Genomic DNA, 23,251 nt, shown 5'->3' with positions numbered 1-23,251 from the left:
TACAAATCAGTGTAACTTCATTGAAGTGAGTGGAGCTACGCTGTTTTGCAGAAGTTGAGGATGTGACCGCTAATGCCCACCCTTTTCGTACTCATTTTCTATCAGAGTAATTTCAGCAGTTTTATCACATCTATAACTTCATACTTTTACCTTCAATGGAAACATTTTTTCCATCAGAATTTGCCAAGTTTCATGTAGAATTATTTTGATTGTAATGAATTTCTGATGGAAAAATACCTGGAAAAGTACCTGGTTTCATGCCACCTCATCTAACTCATCAGCTAATTAGGGCAATCGGCTAGCTGTTAGCATGTATCTTATATCATGCAAAAGGGTTCTTCTTGAAATTCCCTTTCCTATAGTTCAGATGCTCTGTTTCAATTACATGTGAGTGACAGCTGGTTACTCTTTCAGTGCAGTAACAGATCACGCTAGTGGTTTTGTGCCTTTTTTTCTGCTCCTTCTAGGTTATGCAAAACACATTTTATTATATATTATGAATTTTACAATACTCTGTATGTGTCCAATATTTCACTAATTCACAGTCTCCTGACGTTGGACATTTGAAGCAAAATAAAGTACTGTGCTATCTTTATGATTAATAGAAACATACATTAATCAAGCCACAACTGGTAGAGAATGTATTTGTTCTTATTCATCAACATCAGAACGGGAGGAGATATATGGTCCTCCTGGTGCACTAATAGGAGCTATGCACATGCACTGAGAGCAGCATAAATCTTTTCCTTTGATGAGTGATGATGATTAGTCCCACTAAGAAAAGCTTTTCAACCAAAAGATTGGATCAGGTTATTCTCAACAGGCATGTCAGATTTGGCCTTTAAAGCATGAACTGCACTCAGTTCCACAAGGACCTCTTTTCTCCTACCATTTGGTTCCTTTGTTTTAAACGCTCTTAGCTTCTAGAAAGTGAACAACTTACCCAATGACTAGAATACTGTATTTGCCAAGCAATTAAAAACAGTTTCTTAAAGCAAGATATCTTGCCTCATTAAAGAGAATGATTCACTCGATAAAAATCCCAAGAACTCTGAATGTTGAACGGGATTAGTAGTTTTGTTCGATTCTGAGGAGGAATGTTTGGGTCTGATTAAAGCACTGGGTAGGATTGATGCCTGAAACTAGGATTTCTCAGCATGAAACAGTTTCCCAAAAATGGACATACAGGCTGCCACTAGCCCTAACAATTTTACTTAGATTCATTGATGATAATTCCCACCCAACCTGAGAGAAGCAAGCCTGAGGGTTTTTGTATCACCAGTTTGCTAAACCACATGCAAATGGATATCTTGGGGCTTGCACAGCTCTAGTTCACTGTTTAAATATCTTTTTGGAAATTACATTAACTTCTCAGTGCTACGTGAATATTTTTGCTATATAAAGCACTTGTATATTATTGAAAATCAGTATTTTAATAGGCAATGTTTGTGTTTTTATTGTAAATATAGTAACAATATTATAAGGTCTAAACACAAATTTTCTGTTTTGTCTTGAATAATCAATTTGGTTTTCATACAAAGAATTTTGAAAATAAAGGATCCTAAAAAGAAAATGCCCCATCAAATTTTAAAATAGATGGAAAAGAAGATATTTTGAAGATTTGTTTTCCCTTTGTCTGAACAGAAAATCTTAGTATGAAATTCATTTTGACTAACTTATTTACCTAGTGTTATAAAATATCCACATGCATTTTTATGTTTTTGTATAATATCCTACATCATTTTTCATTTGCAGACACCTAAAAAATTTCACATGGAGGTGCGGACCCTCTAGGGGGTCTGTGGACCACTGGTTGAAAACCATCGTTCGATGGTAATGATAACCTTTTGCAGATCCCTTAGACATAGTCTGCAGACCCGAGATTGAAAACCACTGTCCTAGATTCAGCACATGAACCACATAGCTTATGGTTTATCACAGAGGCTGGGAACCTCTTCCCAGCATGTTAAGTGTGGTTTTATTACTGGCATGATCAAGTAAAATTTGTAACATCTTAAAACAGGAAAAGATTTATTAAAATGGTTGAATAAAGTTTGGCTCCTATATCCATGTTTAGGCTCCTAAATAAGAGAATTGATTTTCAAAAATGCCAAGTACCCAGCACCTTCAATTGACTCTACACACAAAGCCATGAAAATCAAATATAGAAACTAGTATAATCAGACTAGTAGAATGTTAGCTAGGGTTTACCTACTGCTTATGTATATTGCAGCCAGCCTAACTCATGGTGGTAGAATCTTTACACTATGCCAGCATATATTCTCATTGTATAGGCACACTGCACCTTTCCAATTTTGCTTTCTGTTATAATTTTGACTGCTGTTCAAAATATTTTGCATGGGGTGCCAGAGACTGGCAATTTGGTCCTATCTGTGTCTGTTTCACAATCTGTAAAATGGGAATTGTAACAATATTTACCTACTATTTAGTTACCCACCCCATGAAACACCCTTCATCTCTCTCTTATTATGAAGCTATCACACAATTTATAGTGGTAATTTGTGGGAGGGAAAAAAGAGAGAGAGAGAAAGGAAAGATATCAAAAGAAGTTTAATTTGCTAGAGGTTTTGAAATACACATTTAAACTTAATTGAAACCATTCCTAAATTCTTTAACATTATTTAAAGCTTTCATGTCTAAATTGTTTTTTTGCAAGGTAAATGTAACTCAAAATGTAGCTAAAATTGATAACAGGGAACAATGAGGATGTTAAACTAGTGTTAGTAAGAATTTATTTTTTATACAAGGTGTCACCAAATATGTAAAGTTTGTTTCCTCAGTAATGAATTATTGACTCACTAATCAAGCACTGACTTCAGGGGGTTTTTTTCTTCTCCTTTTCACCACCAGGATTATACCTTAACAATGTATTTTCAACAATACTGGAGAGATAAGAGACTAGCCTATGCTGGGATACCTCTCAACCTTACGCTTGATAATCGAGTGGCAGATCAACTCTGGGTGCCTGACACTTACTTTTTAAATGACAAGAAGTCATTTGTGCATGGAGTTACAGTGAAAAATCGAATGATTCGCCTTCATCCAGATGGAACAGTGCTGTATGGCCTCAGGTCTGTACTTTATGATGAAGATTTCATAGCCATTGTTTCGTACTGTTGATATTTGTTTCCTGGTACAAGGTTATTACACACTGTATGTAGCATATTATGTAACCTTCACAGTAACCCTGAAAGATGTCGGTAGAAAATAAATAACACACTCAATGTTTCTTAATTTTGCCACCAGTGTATTCAGTGAGCTTTTATCTGTTTATACAGCGTCACCATAACAGGAAAGCTCTGCAGCTACATGGTTTCTGAAAGGAAACCATGAAGTGCAAACCTAAATATTTCTTTCAAAAAATATGGGGAGTGAGGTTTAATTTGGGTGCTGAGTTCCTCTCTTGGTATACCACTACTTGGTAGTGGAAAAAATAAACCCAGGAAAAGTGAAGTCTACAACATTAAAACATGATTGTGTATACCCTCTGGATTTTATATTTACTCTGGAAGTGTGAAGGAGCTTTAAAGGACGCTGCTTTATATCCATATTAAGTCCCTGTACCTTGCCAGAGCAGTAAAAAGACGACTTAGTGAAATGAGAATCAGACAGAAATAAACACAAGATTTGCCCTTATAGGGAAAACCAGCTCTTTACCTAGGAGAAGCCTTTTCCCCTTGCTGCATACAACTCTTCTGCAGCTTCTTCTCCTCCCTTGTTTCACTCACTGGAAGAGGTTTTCAAAGGTCACAGGCTGCCCTTAATTAGACTCAGCGTGTCCTTAATCAACCGGAGGTAACGTTTTTCCATTCATAGTAAAAAGGGCTTTAACAATTCTAAGACAGATACACCTGCCTTCAACCGTTCTCCCAGAACTGTCATGTCTGACTTTGTCACAAAGTATTCACAGCACATTCCCAAATCAATTTGCTGAATATTAGTTATAAAATTAAAGCTCAGTATTAATCGGTAGAAAATCATTTATTTGATAAATTTAGTCTGCTCTTCTGCAGACAGCGAATGCCCATGAGCAGATTACACTTTCCTTGAACGTATTTGTTGTTTGAATTTACTCAATGAGAAGAGACAGAGAGACATGGGCTTCAGTGCCAGCGGCACATATATGATACCCAACTCACAACTTCTTTCATGCACATATCACTCTTGCCCAGCTTTTGCTGAGCCTACAAGAGAGAAGAAGCTCCTGACATTAAATCCTAGCAAAAAGAAAGGGAAAAAAGTTCTAAAGACTGCCTTAACCTAGCATTTAGTTGCAAAGGTGGTTTGCAGACTTGTGCTCCATCTAGGCTCTGCTGCTTCTGAACAGTCAAATGGCATCAGTAGCCAAAAATACCTTCTGCCATCTTCATCTGGTCATGAGGCCTCTTCTTTAGTGAGCACCTGGCCTTTGCAATTTTCATGTTTGTCTCCCCCAACGCTCAGTTACTACAATGCACTGGATGATAGAAAATATCATGAGAAAGCTCCAGGTGGTGGTCCAACTTCTGAGCAACACAGATCCCTGAAAATGCCTGACGAAAGTGACCCTTATGCCACACTGGCTCCACGTTAAGTACTGGAAAATTCAGAACCCTGATCTTCAAAGTCTTCAAGGGATTGAGCCTTGGTTATCTCAGGTTTCTTCTCTGCCAAGGTTCTCTTCACAACCATTATCCATGAAGAACAATGGAATTAATAGTTCCAAGGTTGGACTTTCTCAGAACCTGATCCATGGCTATGCAACTCCCTTCCAATTGTCTACAGATGTCACTGTTTGCAGCATAAAATGTAAAATGCACATTTCTATGCAGCGGTTTTTCCTCAATAATAATTTAAACAAAAAAAAAGGTAATGGCATTTACAAAGAGGGGATAGAAAATAAAGTATCCTTGTCTGTTGTATGCTTACCGGATGCAAATCTTTTTGCCCTCAGACACTATGGTGATGGAGCATGTTATAAATACCTAAAGTGAAAGAGAGAATTGTTTTGCAATCTTTTGAATCTGTGAATTGGTTATTTTCAGTATTCAATACTCAGTATTTGAACATTCAAGCTATATTGGTTAGTTATGGTTGGTCAGATAAGGAATGTGACATTGCTTCTGTTTTTTAATTGAATGAATGTAATTCTTATAAACAGGAGGGAAGGATATCTGAATTAGCCACTGGGACTATGAACCTCTCAGAGAGAAGTTCTTAGTGTACTTAAATTTACTTAGACTGTAAGCTCTTTGGGGAAGGGTCTAATTTTTTATGTTTCTGTACAGTGCCTAGTGCAACAGATTCAGGCCTTTAGGCAACACAGCAATATAAATGCAAATAATAGTAGTAATAATAATAATAATTAATAAGGTTGCAGTTCAGGGAGAGGTGTCAGGAGATAAACTAATTTAGGAAATTTTGGAAAATTGTCAACCTTTCCTTTCTGTATTGCGTGCATACAAAGTGTGTGTGTGTTTGTGTGAAATCCGATCTTTGTCTGGCTCATATAATTGCTTCTCTACCAGTGCGCTGCTGAGGGGTTCTGGGAATCCTGCCATCCTGCTGTGCCAGACAGCATCTCTTCCATAAAAAACATAGCTCTTCTTCTTGCGCACATAAGCTAGCCTGAGTGAACAAAATTTTCCTTCAGCGAGCACGTGTGTAAGGAAAATGAGGTTGTCTGAAAGTTCACAGAAATTGTACACAAATGGAGTTGAGCATTACTGCAGCAAATGATTTTGTACATTTGAGTAAATGTGGTATTTACCTATCTGGTTTTTTTTTAGATCTTTAGTTTGATGTTTTGGACTTACACATCTGTGTCTTGATTTAGTACATAAATATACTATATAGCTTCTATGGAGCATATTCTTCCTGACAATACAACCTTGCAATACATAGATATTGGTGGGGCTTAGGACAGAGTACATTATCTAAAAAGTCATAAAGCAACCTAATATGTTAAAGACAAATATAAATTTGCAAGCCCCATCATTTCTAGTAAATATACCAAACTTATCTTTTATAAATATCCATTTTCTGTCTCCTTAGCATTTGCCAATAGTTAAAGACGCTAATATTTGAGAGACCCTGATACTGCAACTGCCTCTGCATGAATTTAACCCATGTAGATGCCATGGCAGGGTCTGGAACCATGTGACCTATTGTTCAATGTAGTAAATATTTTCCATTTAAAATAGAATGGGTTAACAGCATAATAATCACAATTACATATCACTGATTTTTCTTATTGTTTTGAATTGGAACGACCAATATTGTATTACATGCAAAATAATTTGATTTCATAATAAGTGTGACTTTGTAAAGTTCATAATTGTTATGATTGTGTAATTTAGAATGTTCTTGCGGTGATCCCAGATAAAATGTTAAGTAATTTTTTTCCCCTGAGTGCATTACTTGGTGTTAATTTTATGTGCTATGTCAGAGTTGCTAACAGTCAGACTGCGGAGACACTAGTTTCCATAATTAATAATCCTGAATCTAGCACCTTGCCTGAGGAGCCAGCGGGGCACTGGGCAGATGTTCGATTGAGATAAATCCTTCTCCTAAGCCACAGAGCAACTGTGGAAGCTGCTCTTTGTAAACTATTCCAGCCCACTGGGACATGTGTTAAGCCAGAACATCTGTCAGGGCAGGCATGCCATTGGGCAGTGGAAGGAACATGTAAAAGGGGCCATCTGAAAGAATCCCTCCATTGAACAGTACTTAGAGAGGGAAACTTACATTAAAAGAGTGGCCCAAGGTAGAGACAGTGATGGCAGAGCTTTGTTCATGCATTAAATGACCTTTGACAGTGAAGGAAGGATTCAGATTCAGATTTTTGTTTAGGAATGAACCATTTTTCAAGTTTGTGTCTATTAACATGAGAAAATGGATTAATTTGGATTTAAAATGTTGACCTAATTAAACACAGAAGGTAGTTTAAAGATGAACTTCACATGAAAGCAATATTAGATGGTGTACCCTTAGCACATGCTAAAGGCTAAGACCTCAGTTCAGCAAAACACTTAAGCATGTGCTTAAACTTAAACACGTGTTTAAGTTCATTGCTGAGTCAGGGCCTACATGTCAGTATTAATACATTCTTTTTAAAATTAAGATCTAATTCTGAGACAACATGTGGCTTAATATAATTGCTTTGAATGCATACATAACTTTTATTCCTTTAAATTGAGATTTATAAAAATAATTTGAATATATTGATCATTTTGATATTTACTTTACATTGATTGTAAAATTATGCTAAATTTGGATTGAATGTACACGTTGTACTATCACATTTAAATAAGCGTAACTATTTTGAATCTATCCTTCCATTGGCTGCTGTGGATTTTATTTCTTTATATGGGTTTTGATAAAACATAAACACAGTAAAACCATGTTGTGTGGTAGTTAAAAAAGAAGATAAAGAAGAAAAGACAGAATGTAGACAGAACACAAATGTAGCATAGTAAAAAGCATCATCATGACATGTGTAGCAAACTTTTATAGTTAAACACTTTCCGATATAAAGACACGTTCTGTAATCGTGACAAATGTTTGAATAGTACTTACACACTGAGCCCCAATGTGATCACTCAAGTGCCATTTAGAGTGAGTAATCTTACTGAAGTCAATGGAACTACTCATTTGAGAAAGTTCTACTCAGTGTAAGAGCTGCAGAATCTGGTCTGTAGTCAATGCCTTTCTTTAAACATCCCTCACTTTTAAAGAAATAATGAATGATTGGCCTACTGTAATTCCATTTGTTTGTATTTCAGAATCACAACTACTGCAGCTTGTATGATGGATCTGAGAAGATACCCATTAGATGAACAAAACTGTACTCTGGAAATAGAGAGCTGTATGTATATATACAGATACAAATAAAGTCCAGTTCAGTTGTGTGGGCAGTTTTCCCCAATACAGCCATAGAACAGTCATCCTGATGCCTAACGAACATGTGAATTCTTTAACACAATGACCCTTTGGACTGTTTATTTGATTTTATGCATCATTTAGAATATAAGGGAATTATTAATGTCAGGCTTGCATGTTGTGTTGATACAAATTGGGGCTAGGAGACAGAAAGAATGATACAGTTCAGCACTCCAGACTGATTGGATAGAGGTAGTGACTGGATATTTATTTACAACAGGAGAACAAAGGTTCATATTTTAATCAGATTGACTTTGAAGAGCGCAAACACTGAGATACAATTTTCTTTCAGTGTGCTTTATTATGCATGAATGGCCTTGCCATGAAGAACACACTACTGAATTATCTTTTTAAAATTACACTTGACTTAATACCAGTCCCATTGGCATTAATGGGGGTTTAACCATTGATTTCTGTGGGAGAAGGCCCCCTCTCTCTAATATCTTTGTTTGCATCGGTAGAACATTCTCTCTTTTCCTGTTAATTAATACTAAGTGCATCTGATATCTGAAATAGCACCAATCTGTAAACAGACTCCTCTAGTCAGTATTAGGAGCCACTTCCTGGTCGTATCTATGTCTTGACTGTACTCTATCTGGTTGCCTTCATTCTTGCCCTGAATTTCATCAGAACTAAAAAACAAAACAAAAACTTGCCTCAAATACTTGTGAACTCTTTTATTTAATGGAGACAGCCCTTTAAGAGAGCAACTTAGAATGGTAATATATTTGAAAACCACCCATATGGAATAAAGTAGTGGAACAATTGTAGCTGCAAAGCCCTAATCCACTCTGTAATCTTCTGAAATTATACTATGTACTAGATTTTTCATGGTAGAATATAGTAGAGGTTTTTTCCAACATTACATTTGTGCTTTGTTTGAAGATGGTTATACAACCGATGACATAGAGTTTTACTGGAGAGGTGGAGATAATGCAGTCACAGGCGTAGAGAGGATCGAGCTTCCACAGTTCTCCATTGTGGAATACAGACTGGTGTCAAAGAATGTTGTCTTCGCCACAGGCAAGTGTTCATTTGTTTGCACGTTCAGTTTGTTCACTTCCTTACGTATGCCAGTTATTATTTTACGTAATGATAGTGCTGGATACCACATTTGTGATAAACAATTAGCTGGTAAAGCCATTATGCAGTAATCCATGAAGCAGGAATACTTCTCCATTTCTTTTTACAGATGAGTAGTCCATGAGAGCCTAGGTTGTGTCATACTTAACAGAAAGACTAAACATCTTTGTAATTGGGTATGAAGCCTTTCACTTTGGGCTGTCAGTTAACCCTAGCCCATAGTGACCTTACAGAAGTATGGGAATGCCAGGTTAAAAAACAGCTTTATGATCATTGATTTACAACTTGAGTCTGTGTTTGGATTGTGTCTCAATACAGTGTATGCAGTGTATTTGATATCTTGTGTTGCATTAAGGTATGTGCCTGCATGTAGTAGGCAACTGAAGACACCTAGTTTCTATACATCCAGGGCTCCTATAGTCAGTTTTGGAGTGCTAAATCTGGGGTCAGAGGTCCTCTTCCAACCTGCCCCTCTCCCCGCCCCCAGCCCCCCCAGGAGAAACATGGTTTAAATTGATAGAATCTCACAGCATCTCTGAAAACTAGACCACTTACTGAGGTGACTGAAGACAACATGGATATAAGTGCTTAATATCTTTGAAAATGTTGGCATAGGATGACTTGCCTGTGGCCACACAGTGACTCCTTGGCAGAGCTGGGATTTCTGCTCAGGAGTTTCAAACACTCAGCCCTCTGTTCAGATCATGAAACCATGCTGCCTATTGAACCCTTCATCCCAAGCATTTAACAAACTAAGCATATGGTACATTTATGGGACTCTCTTCACCGATTCCTTGATCATAGCATCTGGTTCAAAGTGCACAGCAGCACTACTTGTATTTCATTACAAAACATAAGCATTGGCAGAAGAGCAATTGATATGAGTTTGTTTGCCAAATGCTGTCATATTTCTTTGGTCATAGTTAAGAAAAGAGGGTTTTGTTTAAATGGAAAAGGAAACAGGTGTGTTAATCCCTTACCACTCCACTCTGCAACCTCATGCACTCCTAGCATAATCACACACTGAAGGTGGGAGTTTTTGTGAGAACTGCTTTTTAAAATATTGGTTGCATGGCACTGATGGAGAACCTCATTTTTGCACTGGTTACAGGAAGGAGAAAAGATTTTAGTACAGGATAAGCGAAGTTTTAGTTCAAGAAAGTGTGAAATGTTTTTTATGATGAAATCTGGAATAATTTACAGACAGAGTCCTGTTAAACACAGATGAAATAGAAATCTAAAGAACTGTGTGACAGCCATATAAAAGAGATTGAAGAGGCAATAATAAACAGGATTGGACATTTATATGGATAAAAAGACTATTCAGCATTATAATAGTTACTGCTAACAAACATTTAAAACTCCAAAAAGAAAAGGAGTACTTGTGGCACCTTAGAGACTAACCAATTTATTTGAGCATAAGCTTTTGTGAGGATGCATCCGATGAAGTGAGCTGTAGCTCACGAAAGCTTATGCTCAAATAAATTGGTTAGTCTCTAAGGTGCCACAAGTACTCCTTTTCTTTTTGCGAATACAGACTAATACGGCTGCTACTCTGAAACCTGTCATTTAAAACTCCATGCTTCAGGGTTTAAAACAGCCTAACTATTAGGGATTAGGATGAGATTTTTGTGGGAGGTAGATTACCCCACATGCCTACTATAAGGTCTCTTGTACCTTCCTCTGAAGCATCTGATGATTGCCAGTGATGGGGACAGGATACTGGACTAGATGGACCACAGACCTGATCTAGTATGGTAACACTGTTTTTATGCAAGGGAATAAATCTTTCAGCAAACCATCTTTACGTTTCTACCACAACAGCCCCCATGCATGGAATAACCTCCCTGAACTGATCCACACGGCCAAGTCCTTCCCTTTCGAATCATTCCTCAAAACCCACCTCTGCCATACACCACAATAAATTAGCCAGCTAATTAGTGCTTGATAGAGAATGCAGTTTATATTAATTATTATTAGCGTATATTTTTGATTGTATGTTTTATCCATCTTCTTGAATGTCTGGCCAACACCCAGCACACTGTGATCATAACACAAATAATTATTATTATTAATAATAATACATAATAATAAAACTAGGGATGCTATCTGGAGGGGCTGGTGGACTCCTCAAGACCCTTTACCTCTCTCTAAAGACTTGGGAAAATAACCACTGACTTGGCTGCTGCTGCTGAGTTTCTCTGTCTCTGTGGAAAAGAAGGCTGATGCTGTCCCTTTTATCTCTGAGGCTATCGGGTGCTCAAAGGCAGATATTAGATGGTTCATTGAGCTATAGATAAGATTTCAGTGTAGTAATAATTCTACTGGTTATGCAAAAAATAAGAATGCATCAGGTGTATTAAAGAGCCTTGATATAAGCATTGTTTCAGATAAAATGAGTTATTCCTCCAGTGCTCCCTGAAACAGCACGACTGTATATTCTTGTACAAAATATAATGAGAATGGAAACACTGTCCGTACTACTCCCCCTACTAAGGAGCGATTTCAACAACACACATAATGGCTAAGACTTTCAAAGCTGTCTAGATCTGCATGCCCATTAAAATGAATGGGAATTAGGCATCCACATAATGTAGGCAGCTTTGAAAATTTGAGCCACTGATTTTAGCAAATTCCCAGCTTCTGAACTCTTCAACTTTCCTACTATTCCTACTTCAAACTATGCATAAACTGTTGCTTATTTTGTAACGTGGTAGCCCACAATTTAGATTAAGATAATTGGCTTGAATGTACTTTTAAAACATCCAATTTAAAAATTATAGAAAAGAAAGTTTAAATCAGAACTATGAAAACTATTTTAAAAATTGAAGTAGTCAATCTTGAACTGAGAATAGCAATAATTTTCTGGAAAGGTTCCATACTGCAGCCAAAGCCCTACTACAAGAGACTAAGAAGGCCAGCCATGCACCGAAGTGGCTCCTGAAGTGGCTGATCTGACAAACATTAGAAAAAATCAAAAATGGTCCAGATAAACTACACTAAGGGTATGTATTCACTTCTGGCCGGATTGGTGGGCAGTGATCGATCCAGCGGGGATCGATGTATCGCATCTAGTCTAGTCTAGTCTAGATGTGATAAATTGACCCCCAAGCACTCTCCCGTCGACTCCTGTACTCCCGTGCCACGAGAGGCGTAGGCAGAGTCTATGAGGGAGTGTCAGCAGTTGACTCACCACGGTGAAGACACCACGATAAGTCGATTTAAATTTGTTGCATAACTTAGATCGATCCCGCACCCCAGTGTAGACTAGGGCTAAGAGACTGACCTGAAAAGGGAAGACATAACCCACTTTCGCTGGAAACTTCAAGATCCATCATAGTCTCTAGACAAATTAGCTACTTTTTTGAAAGAGGAAGGTACTTTTAATAGGCTTTGACATATAATTATTTGGCATGTTCTGAAAGATCAATCTTTAAAATACATTTCTAATTAGCAAAAGAAATATCCTGGAAGAACAGATTTGAATATGAATTCTGTAACTGGCCATCTCTGATATCTTGGTTTTTTACTTGGATAAAACAGCAAGAGACTAATTTAGCCTTGGAGCTAGGTATTTCAGCTCAGCTCCCTGTCTTTTAATGAAATCGAAACAGACACAAGTAATTGCTTTTTACCAAGCATTTGAATAAATGAGAAGTTGGGGTTATTTGTACTCAGATTATTGATTAACCATTTATTTTCCTCTCTGCATTCTCAGTCATATCTGGCCTAAATATTTAAGGCCAGATTCTGCCACTCTTACTTGCAGTGAGTCAGTACTATGCTCTTCAAATTATCCCTCTGAAATCAGTGGAACTCCTAATGCTGAATGTGAGGGAGGGTATCAGAATCTGGCCCCTAAACATTAACACATGTCAAGATTAAAATATATTTTTGATGTAATATATAAGAGCTAGAACCTCCAGGTAACTAGTTGATAAATATATTGAGCCTTAATTAACAAGACATTATTCCACCAAAATCATGCCAGTTACAGTAATAATAGTTGAGCAAACCAAGAAATAATGATTGCACAAAGTATTTGATTTCTGCTTAAATATATAAGGATTTGTTCATAATCCCTTGATCACATGTAAGTGAGGCCCCTGTGCACAGACCTTCCACACAGAAAGGGCAGAGTCAGCTGCCTTCATAGCAAAGTTCCCTCCCTGTCATCCCTCACAGAGTTCTGTGGTCTGCATAGTGGGACAGTGTGGGAGTAAATGAGAGGGAGTAGGAGTCAGCAGGATGGAGATTGGGCCAATTGGATCATGCACCATCCTTCCTCCAACTCTGCAAAGGTGTAAACATATTATAGCTTAGGATAAGACAGTCATTGGTAGTTCCAGGGTCAGGCATCATCTAGGGCAGCCCTGATAGCATGGCACCATTGCTGTCTGGGAGCAGTAAGGGTGGTTTCCAGGGATACAAAGCCAGCTGTGGCTTTTGGATGGAATTGATCTGTGAGGTGCGAACCCCGCCGCTTCCATGGGCAAAATAATTTGGGAGAAACTCCCTGAGAGGAACCTGGCAAAGTTTTGCTCCACTGTCACCCCCTACTGCAGTGGGTGGTTCAGTCCCTGATTTATTTTTAAAACTTATTTTACAAGATGGGGTGTGTGCTTTGGTTTACACAGATTACCCAGGAGGCCCTCCAGGCTATTTTATTAGAAAATCAGATGAGAGAATTAAACTTTGTTAGCAGAAAAGTAGACCTAGTTTCAAGGAGAGAAAGAGTTTATGCTTGGAAGTGAGACATTGTTCATTAGAAAATGAATGTGATAAAGCAAACGAATGCTTCAGGGATTGTTCATCAAAAAATATAGACTTTGCACAGTAGCAAGATATATTTTTTTAAGTGAAGATTTAACCAACTGTATTTGATCAAACAAACTTTTTAAAGGAATTGTTGCATGTGGGTGCATGTGCAGTTTTTCATGTGCACATGTAAAACTACTCAAGATAGTTAAGCCCAAAGCAGACTGAGGAGAGTTACAAAATGGATCTCACAAAACTTGGTGACTGGGTAACAAAATGGCAGATGAAATTCAATGTTGAAATATGCAAAGTAATGCTCATTGGAAAACATCCCAACTATCCATATAAAATGATGGGGTCTAAATTAGCTGTTACCATGCAAGAAAGAGATCTTGGAGTCAATGTGGATAGTTCTCTGAAAACATCCACTCAATGTGTAGTGGCAGTCAAAAAAACAAACAGAATGTTGGGAATCATTAAGAAAGGGATAGATAATAAGACAAAAGATATTAAATGCCCTTTATATAAATCCATGGTACGTCCACATCTTGAATACTGTGTGCAGATGTGGTCACCCCATCTCTCTCTCTCTCTCTCTCTCTGTATATATATATATATATATATATATATATATATGAATTGGAAAAAGATTCAGAAAAGGGCAACAAAATGATTAGGGGTATGGAACAGCTTCCATATGAAGAGAAATTAATAAGACTTAGACTTTTCAATTTGGAAAAGAGATGACTAAATGGTGACATGACAGAGGTCTATAAAATCATGACTGGTGTGGAGAAAGTAAATAAGGAAGTGTTGTTTACTCCTTCTCATAAGACAAGACCTAGGGGTCACCAAATAAAATTAATAGCCAGCATGTTTAAAACAAACAAGAGGAAATATTTCTTCTCACAATGTGCTGTCAACCTGTGGAACTTTTTGCCAGAGGATGTTGTGAAGGCCAAGACTATAACAGAGTTCAAAAAAGACTAGATAGGTTCATGGAGGATAGGTCCATCAATGACTATTAGCCAGGATGGGCAGGGATGCAAACCCGTGCTCTGAAGTATCCCTAGCCTCTGTTTGCTGGAAGCTTGGAATGGGTAACAAGGGTTGGTTCACTTGATGATTGCCTGTTCTGTTTATTCCCGCTGGGGCACCTGGCATTGGCCACTGTTGGAAGAAAGGATACTGGGCTAGATGGACCATTGGTCTGACCCAGTATGACCATTCTTATGTTCTTCTGTTCTTTTTCTTACTATTATTCAAGATAATTTATTTCTGACACTTGAGGTAGCATATTTCACCTAGTTTGCATCTATTTGAGAAGTGTCAGTTCAGGAACAGCTATTCAATACAAATAATACATTATGCGAAATTAATTTTAAATATAATGTATTAAAATTAATTAAATTAATTATATTCATTTTGACTGTTAATTATACTAATCCTCTCAATAAAGTGATATATGAAAATTATTCATTTAGATAAACATTTTACATAGAGATTTAAGCATCACCTTTTAAAAAAATATCCAGTGCTCAGCCAATTGTTTTATAATTAAAAATTAACGTTATTATTTCTTTTCTCGGTAAAATTCAAACTAGTATATTCTCTGCAAAAAATCCAAGATTCCTTTTGAATAGCATGCAGTTAGCTAACCGGTAGTACACTAAAGGCATTTTCCCTACTGTTCTATAAATGTCATAATATCCCATCAAAGGTGCATGATTTAGTTTCTATGGAAACTAAAGAAAAGTATTTTGTCTACCAGGGTCTTTTTTTCAGTATAAATAAGTGTGTTTTTTGTTTTTCCCCCCTTTTTCTTAGGTGCATATCCAAGACTCTCACTGAGTTTTAAGTTAAAGAGAAATATTGGATACTTTATTCTTCAGACCTACATGCCCTCTATACTGATTACCATTTTATCGTGGGTGTCATTCTGGATCAATTATGATGCATCAGCAGCAAGAGTTGCCCTTGGTATGTGATAAGGATGAGCTAAATGTAGCCTTCAGAAGTTGTTAAAGACTGCAACATGTCAGTATACTGATATTCCAAGCTCACTTATGCCAAAATCATGTCACTCTGTATTGAGTCAATAGTGCTTTGTTCTCCCCTCGAATGCAGAATGTAACTATCATAAAATCTCTAAAGTGAGTTCCTCATATAGAGCCCAGTCTTCCTCTCATCAGAGTAAAGTGGCTCCAAGCTACCTTTCCACATACCCCAGATCTTGGGGCTGGCCAGGGACCAAGCTGTCCCTTGGCTCATGTTTTAGGGCTCTTCTCACTTACATGGCAGGAAGAGTCCACAAAAAACATTCTGCTACTCAGAACTTTCAGAATGTAGGGTGGTCCAGCCACCACCTCCTCTTAAAGGTCAGTGGAGAGGAGGAATATTTCCTGTGGTCCAACCAATATCTCTGTTTTAAGTTCTCATCATAATTGTGGTATTGAATAAACAGGAATAGCTAGACAGAAGTCACCAAGCCATATCACACTCCTGCTACTAGCCCATGCAATTCTCTTCTCAGGGCACCTGGAAAGAGAGAGACCTGAGTAAGGCTGCTGTCCTGTTTTATTGTTTGTTTGTTTATTTGTTTTGGCTAGTCATGTATCAAAAGATTGCCCCGCTTTCATGAGTTCTACCCAATGTAGCGGCAGGAACTAACATTTTGTCCTGTGTTTGCACAGCACCAATCACAGTGGGGTCCTAGTCCACATCTGGGGCTCCTAGGTGCTACAGTAATGCAGATAATAAATACTAATAATAACAATCAGTCAGCTACACCCAAAGGAGTCACAAGAGCCCTGTTAGTCTCAATCAGTAGGAGAGAGAGACCGCCCTTCAGAGGCCAGAGATCAATCTGGTAGGTTCTTTTGAGAAAGCAGCCAACCATCAGTATGCATGAGTTATTATGAAGTATGCCACCCAGTACTTGTAACCTGTCCCCTTGTGCTCCATAATATACAAGACCATGAGCCTGATCCTCTATTACCCTGTACCTTGTGTAGTCATTTACACTAGTGCAAAGTGGGTGTAAAATGCTCTCAAATCAGAGTGATAGTGTTTTACACTCACTCTGCACTGGTGTAAATGACTGTAGTACTATGGAGTATCAGGCCCTATAGCTTAGGAGCTTGCTAGGGAAGGGATTCACTCATAGATCCTTGTTGACTAGGAAAAAACTTTGCTTTTTGACTTCTGCAAGAGGCCTGTGTTCTCCTAGAGGTTAAGATCCTCTGGTTAAGCCTCTGAGGGTATGTCTACACTGCAATTAAATACCCTAAATACCCACGGCTGGCCTGTATCAACTGACTCGGGCTCGTAGGGCATGGGCTGCAGGGCTGTAAACTGTGGTATAGATGTTTGGGCTGGGGCTGGAGCCCAGGCTCTGGGATCCTCCCTATCATGAGGACCCAGAGCTCAGGCTCCAACCTGAGCATGAACGTCTGCATCACAATGTTGTAGCCTGTAAATCGAGCCCTGCATGTCCAAATCAGCAGACATGGGCCAGCTGTGGTTGTTTAATTGCAGTGTGGACATATCCTGAGGGACGGCTGATAAACAGTTTAATATGTTCCAGGGTATGTTGAACAAATTTATAAATGCCAAGGCTTGACACAGGGATCAGTTTGATCTCACCCTGATTTGGATTCCACATGTTAATGCATTGAACCAAATTCTGCCCTTATTTGCACCTGTGTGATGCCATTAACTTCCCCATGGTATTTTTAAGCTATTGTAAGCTGGTGAAGGAAATTTCCCAAAATGGAAGCAAAAACTAAAACATGATCTCCTAAAACTTGTAAGATGCCCACTGTTCTATTTCTTTGTTTAGGAATTACAACTGTGCTGACTATGACAACAATCAACACTCATCTTCGGGAGACTTTGCCTAAAATTCCCTATGTTAAAGCCATTGACATGTATCTTATGGGCTGCTTTGTATTTGTCTTCTTGGCCTTACTTGAATACGCCTTTGTCAATTACATCTTCTTTGGAAAAGGCCCTCAAAGACAGAAGAAACTTGCAGAAAAGATGGCAAAGGCAAACACCGATCGCTCAAAATTTGAAGGCAACCGGGTAGGATTCTTTTATCTCCTAAGTGTAATACAGTGACTTGTTCTATTACAAACAAACAAACGAACAAACAATGAAGAAACACAAAGAAAAACCCTCTCTCCCTTTTCATGCAAGCAGTTTGTGGGCACCATTTTTCCTTTTCCATCTGAGTGCACGTCTGCATCCATAAAGAGGTATTTAGATATCTAAATGACATACATTGTTCCCACAAATAAACATGGGTGCAAAAATGGAGGTAAGTTTAGGATTGGCCTGAAAACCAAGGCCATAAATTGAAAAGGTATGATTGTGACTTGGGCTGTGTGCCTGCACAAGGGGAATAAGGAGAAGTAAGACCCCCTTTGCCCACCATCAGTCTGGGCATGCCTGCTTACTACCTTCTCCTGGAGCAGGTGGGGAGGGAGTGGCAGGAAATAGCTGAAGTGTTGATCCTATCCACTAATTCATTGGTCAGCACAGCTGAGCCAGTGTGTGTGGTGGTATTATTTATTGCTGCTGTAGGCCAGCAGCAAATTTTTACTCTTCACCCCTGGAGGAAGTGGGTATGTAGCAAGGGAATTGTACCTCAAATGGGAGTCTGAAGCCCAAGGCATCCTGGGGCTGTTGGTGCATAAAGGCACAGCCTAGTTCTGTAATAGTGTTCCTAAGCAGATCATCCTCATGGTTATCTTATAAGGAAAGAAGATTTTGGAGGAAGGTTTGTCTGTGAATGAATGACAGAACATGCACCTGCCAAGGAACAGCTGGGAGGGGAGGGGAAGAGTATGCTGCACCCTGTACAGCAGATTACTCCTATTTCTTAAGTTCAAGAGGGAGCACCAAAGGAACTGTGCCTCAGAGGGGTGTCTCAGGCACAATGCCTCCTCGAGCAGTGCAATTTACACATCACCCTTTGCTGAGGGCTGTGCCTAAGATCACAGTCTAGCCTGAAAAGAGTAGAGGCAAGCTTGCTTTATGTTAATGTTGTTACAAAGAACATCCCAATGTTAAATACCGGAGTGTCATGATGACAAGAGATACCAGGAGTCTATAGGAAAAAGGTCTCATTGGTGAATATAGTGTATTGTATTGTCCAGACTCAGCTGAGTTTGAGGCCAGGGTGGAAGATGGAAATTCCATTTGGAAAAAAGGTTTCAAGATTTTTGGGAAAAAATCATTTCTGGTTAGTCAAAGTGTTTCACATCAACAAAAAAAGTTTCATTTTGGTTTCATATTATATTACAAATAGAAATAGTTATTTCCAAATATGTCATAATTTCCAGTTTCAACACTGTCAGAACTTGTGCTTCAGTTTTTCTTTAAAACTGAATGTCAATGAGATAGATACGATTTTGTGAAGCATTTTGATTTTATGGAACTGCATTTTCCATAAAAAATGGTTATGCTTAAATGTTTCTGACCCAGTCTACTGAGTACTACTGTATATTCTACCCCCTGTATCATTACAAATGATCACACTGACAAATTAACTAGCTGTTTCTCAAGTAGCTGTATAATGTAAAATAATTGCAATGTATACTTTATGACTCCAGGACTATACCTCATTCTAAATATGTCAGAGACTAGTGCCTGATTATCAGGAGCTTATTCCTAGTAAAACTCTTCAAACTAATAAATTCATTGTAGTCTGACCATACTATGCAACCAAGACTTTATCACAGTTGGCAAGTATTGTTTAGGACTAAGCTAGCATGGAGAATGGATTTTCTCTCCTCAAAAGACAGAAATGGAAAAGAAAAGTATCACAATGAAGGCAGTAGTTGAGGTTTAGCTAGAAGCTGGTAATTCTTCCAATCTGAACTGTCTGTCAAATGTAATCCATTTAAGTCATTCAGTGTAAGTTTTTTTTAATGAGACCAATATCTGCCTCCCCATGGCTCACTGTTCTTCTGCCATGAGATCAACGAGTCCATCTTTGTATTGTTAGGAGGAGTGTGAGTATCTCTAGTACTAATGAAAGTGAGGTGGTAATAGTGCTGATTTAAGCCAGGTGTAGTGTGGATGGACACTGTACAAACTCTTCCCCCCCCCCCCATACAGCTCACCAATTTAGGGCACTCCTGACCTACACTACCCTTGCTATTACACTTTTGCCCCTGCCCCTCTTCACAGAGATTGTGAATTGTTCTGAACTTTGTGGTCGTTAAATAATGTGCACAAATGGGGACCCAAAAAACCTAATTTTGACTTGTGACCTGATGTCAGGATATGAATTCAGGTCTCCAGAGAAGAAGAATACTGTTCAGCATAGCCCTCTTAGGGATCGTCTTGTGAAGAGAAGTCTGAGTAGTGTTGGAGAAACACATGTAAGTGTGTTGAATATGTTGTTTTTGGTATTCAGAAATACTTAGGATAAAGAATGTGGCATGTTCCCATTCTATGTGCTGAATATTTTGTCCCCAGTCCTCAGCTGGTGTAGGTTGTTTTAGTTTCATTGAAATCAACAGAGCCAATGATTTCACTGCAGCGACACCTGTTTACATCAGCTGAAAACTGGGGCCATTAGATGACCATCAAATTATATATTGTCACAGAAATTGTATTGGAATTGTCTAATTCACATTTTACTTTACACCATCATAGATATTAATATATTTCAAGTTGAGAATTCAAGAAGATTTTTAGCTTTTTCTAAATGTTTTAATGACCTACTGTATTTGTGTGGTTTTTTTTTAATAATCTAGCCCTAGCTTACATGCATCCTTTAAAAAAAATCTATTTTCCATTTATAGTCAAACTAGAAAGGAAGAAAGGCTAATGAGAGAACAACATAACAGTTCTGTGAATGTCAGAATTCAAGACCTCAGCTTGATTCATAGATTCATAGATACTAAGGTCAGAAGGGACCATTATGATCATCTAGTCTGACCTCCTGCACAACGCAGGCCACCGAATCTCACCCACCCAATCCTGCAATAAACCTCTCACCTATGTCTGGGCTATTGAAGTCCTCAAATCGTGGTTTAAAGACTTCAAGGAGCAGAGAATCCTCCAGCAAGTGACCCGTGCCCCATGCTACAGAGGAGGCCAAAAACCTCCAGGGCCTCTTCCAATCTGCCCTGGAGGAAAATTCCTTCCTGACCCCAAATATGGTGATCAGCTAAACCCTGGGCAAGATTCACCAGCCAGATACTACAGAAAATTCTTTCCTGGGTGACTCAGATCCCACTCCATCTAATATCCCATCACAGGCCACTGGGCCTATTTACCATGAATATTTAATTACCAAAACCATGTTATCCCATCATACCATCTCCTCCATAAACTTATTGAGTTTAATCTTAAAGCCAGATAGATCTTTTGCCCCCACTGCTTCCCTTGGAAGGCTATTCCAAAACTTCACTCCTCTGATGGTTAGAAACCTTCGTCTAATTTCTAGTCTAAACTTCCTGGTGGCCAGTTTATATCCATTTGTTCTTGTGTCCCCATTGGTACTGAGCTTAAATAATTCCTCTCCCTCTCCAGTATTTATCCCTCTGATATATTTATAGAGAGCAATCATATCTCCTCTCATCCTTCTTTTAGTTAGGCTAAACAAGCCAAGCTCCTTGAGTCTCTTTTCATAAGACAAGTTTTCCATTCCTCGGATCATCCTAGTAGCCCTTCTCTGTTCCAGTTTGAATTCATCCTTCTTAAACATGGGAGACCAGAACTGCACACAGTATTCCAGGTGAGGTCTCACCAGTGCTGCAGGCAAGAGGGTCAGCAAATACTGTGGGAGATAGTATATCTACCTGGAAATTAGAAACTTGTGTTAATTTCACTAGTAGTCCCTCTAGCTAACCCAAGAAACTGCCACTGACCGGCTATTGAGGGAGCTGTGTCCAGCAGTCCTGTGCTAGAGAGGGAGGTTTGTTTCTATCAGGGCCCTTTTGGATGGGGGAACTAGAGAGATAATTATTGAAGGAAAGCTTAGAAGACACGTTAAATGGAGGAAAGAAAGTTACAACTCATGCAATGCATACGTTCAGTGCTGTTTATTGGTACAGAAAGTAAAGACATAGAGCCTGTTATGGCAGTGCAGAGTCATCAGACATTGTTCCATGAGGATCTCCTCTGTCTGGGAGAATCCTCAGAGGGTATATTGATGCTGTAGTAACTCCTACGTCACCCACATCCCTTGGCTCCTGCCACAGGGGGGAGTATGTCTGGGGAACAAGGGCATGGGCACTGTCCGCCTACTCCTCCCTGGTCATCAGAACAACTTTAAGCTGACAGTTGGCCTGCCCCAGAATGAGGGCAATAAAGGTGGCATAATGCTGCCTGGGCCCCTACAACTCCAACCTGCACTGAGCATAGCTCAGCCAGACCCCAAGATCAGGGCTACAAATTTTCAAGCAAGTGGAAAAGGAAAATATAATAATAATAAATAATTAATATCAGTTGCACATCTTATTTGTTTTTAAATAGAGAGCTATAACTTGCAGGCTAGAGGCAGAGCAACTTCCTGGTCAGGATCTGAGTTTGATCCCTTGATCTTAAAGTAACAGAGGCTGGCCATGCTATTGAGGCAGTGTCCTCTTGGACAGAGGGGACAGAAGGAGGAAGAGGAATGTCACATTACTGTCACTAGCAAGCTTTCCAGTCATTGAAAGTAGTAGCATCACCATGAAGGATGCTTATACTGTAGCTCAGCTTTTACATTTCATAGGACTAAAATCTAACATAAAAGCTGCCAGGTTTGATTGCAAATATTCCTTTTAGATATGTTGCAAAAGGGCTTTGTATGGTTTCATGGTCTTATTTGACCCCCACAACATGAATATTTTCAATAATAGAAAAGTTATGTGTACTAAAATCCATTGGTTTGGGAGGTTTTTTTACTTGATGATTAAGTTTGAAAAGTGGCTATAGTTTAGGCTCAGTAACTATGTTTCATAATGGCTTTGTGGACACTGTACCATGTCAGAAGGTCTTGCATTTGAAAAGCTGAAACTGTGTGTCCTAGTTATCTCCCTGTTGGTCACACTGCCACAGACATGCCTCTCAAATGCCATGTTTTTAGGCAGTTTATCTGACTTGTTCTTGATCAGCTGTCACCAGGTCATGCCGCATTTAAGAGTGCTATACATGCTGTTACCACACTGCCTGTCTGTTCCACTCCAAGCAGTTGTTGCTTCACTTCCCACTCTGCCAATGTGTGATGGGCAGAAAGAGAGAGAGAGAGAGGAAGAGCAATAGCTCCAATCAAAAGATAAAGTGTTCCCAGGGACCAGCATGAACAGTGCTTCCTCCTGGTACAGAGGGCAAAGGGCAGCAAGGAGAAACAATGGGGGAGAAAAGAATATTCCATACTCTATCTTACTGTGCCCCAAATATCAACACTGAAAGTTACATGGTGACAGGAATGAATGATTCACAGACACAGTGAAATGGAAATTGG

At 38.7% G+C, this 23,251-nt stretch overlaps 1 protein-coding gene across 1 annotated transcript in view; it reads left to right on the top strand.

Annotated features, from left to right (window-relative positions):
• Positions 1 to 23,251, top strand: part of GABRB3 (gamma-aminobutyric acid type A receptor subunit beta3) — a 155,314-nt gene that overhangs the window by 116,224 nt on the left and 15,839 nt on the right. Inside the window, exons 4-8 of the mRNA XM_048858816.2 lie at positions 2,872 to 3,092; positions 7,785 to 7,867; positions 8,827 to 8,964; positions 15,610 to 15,762; positions 17,624 to 17,868. Of these exons, the coding sequence (XP_048714773.1) occupies positions 2,872 to 3,092; positions 7,785 to 7,867; positions 8,827 to 8,964; positions 15,610 to 15,762; positions 17,624 to 17,868 (840 nt within the window). The remainder of the gene's footprint in view (positions 1 to 2,871; positions 3,093 to 7,784; positions 7,868 to 8,826; positions 8,965 to 15,609; positions 15,763 to 17,623; positions 17,869 to 23,251) is intronic.

The sequence above is a fragment of the Caretta caretta genome, chromosome 1, assembly GCF_965140235.1.
Source record: "Caretta caretta isolate rCarCar2 chromosome 1, rCarCar1.hap1, whole genome shotgun sequence".
Taxonomy (NCBI): Eukaryota; Metazoa; Chordata; order Testudines; family Cheloniidae; genus Caretta; species Caretta caretta.
Note: the sequence above shows the minus strand (reverse complement) of the source record. Positions and strands in the feature narration are given on the sequence as shown.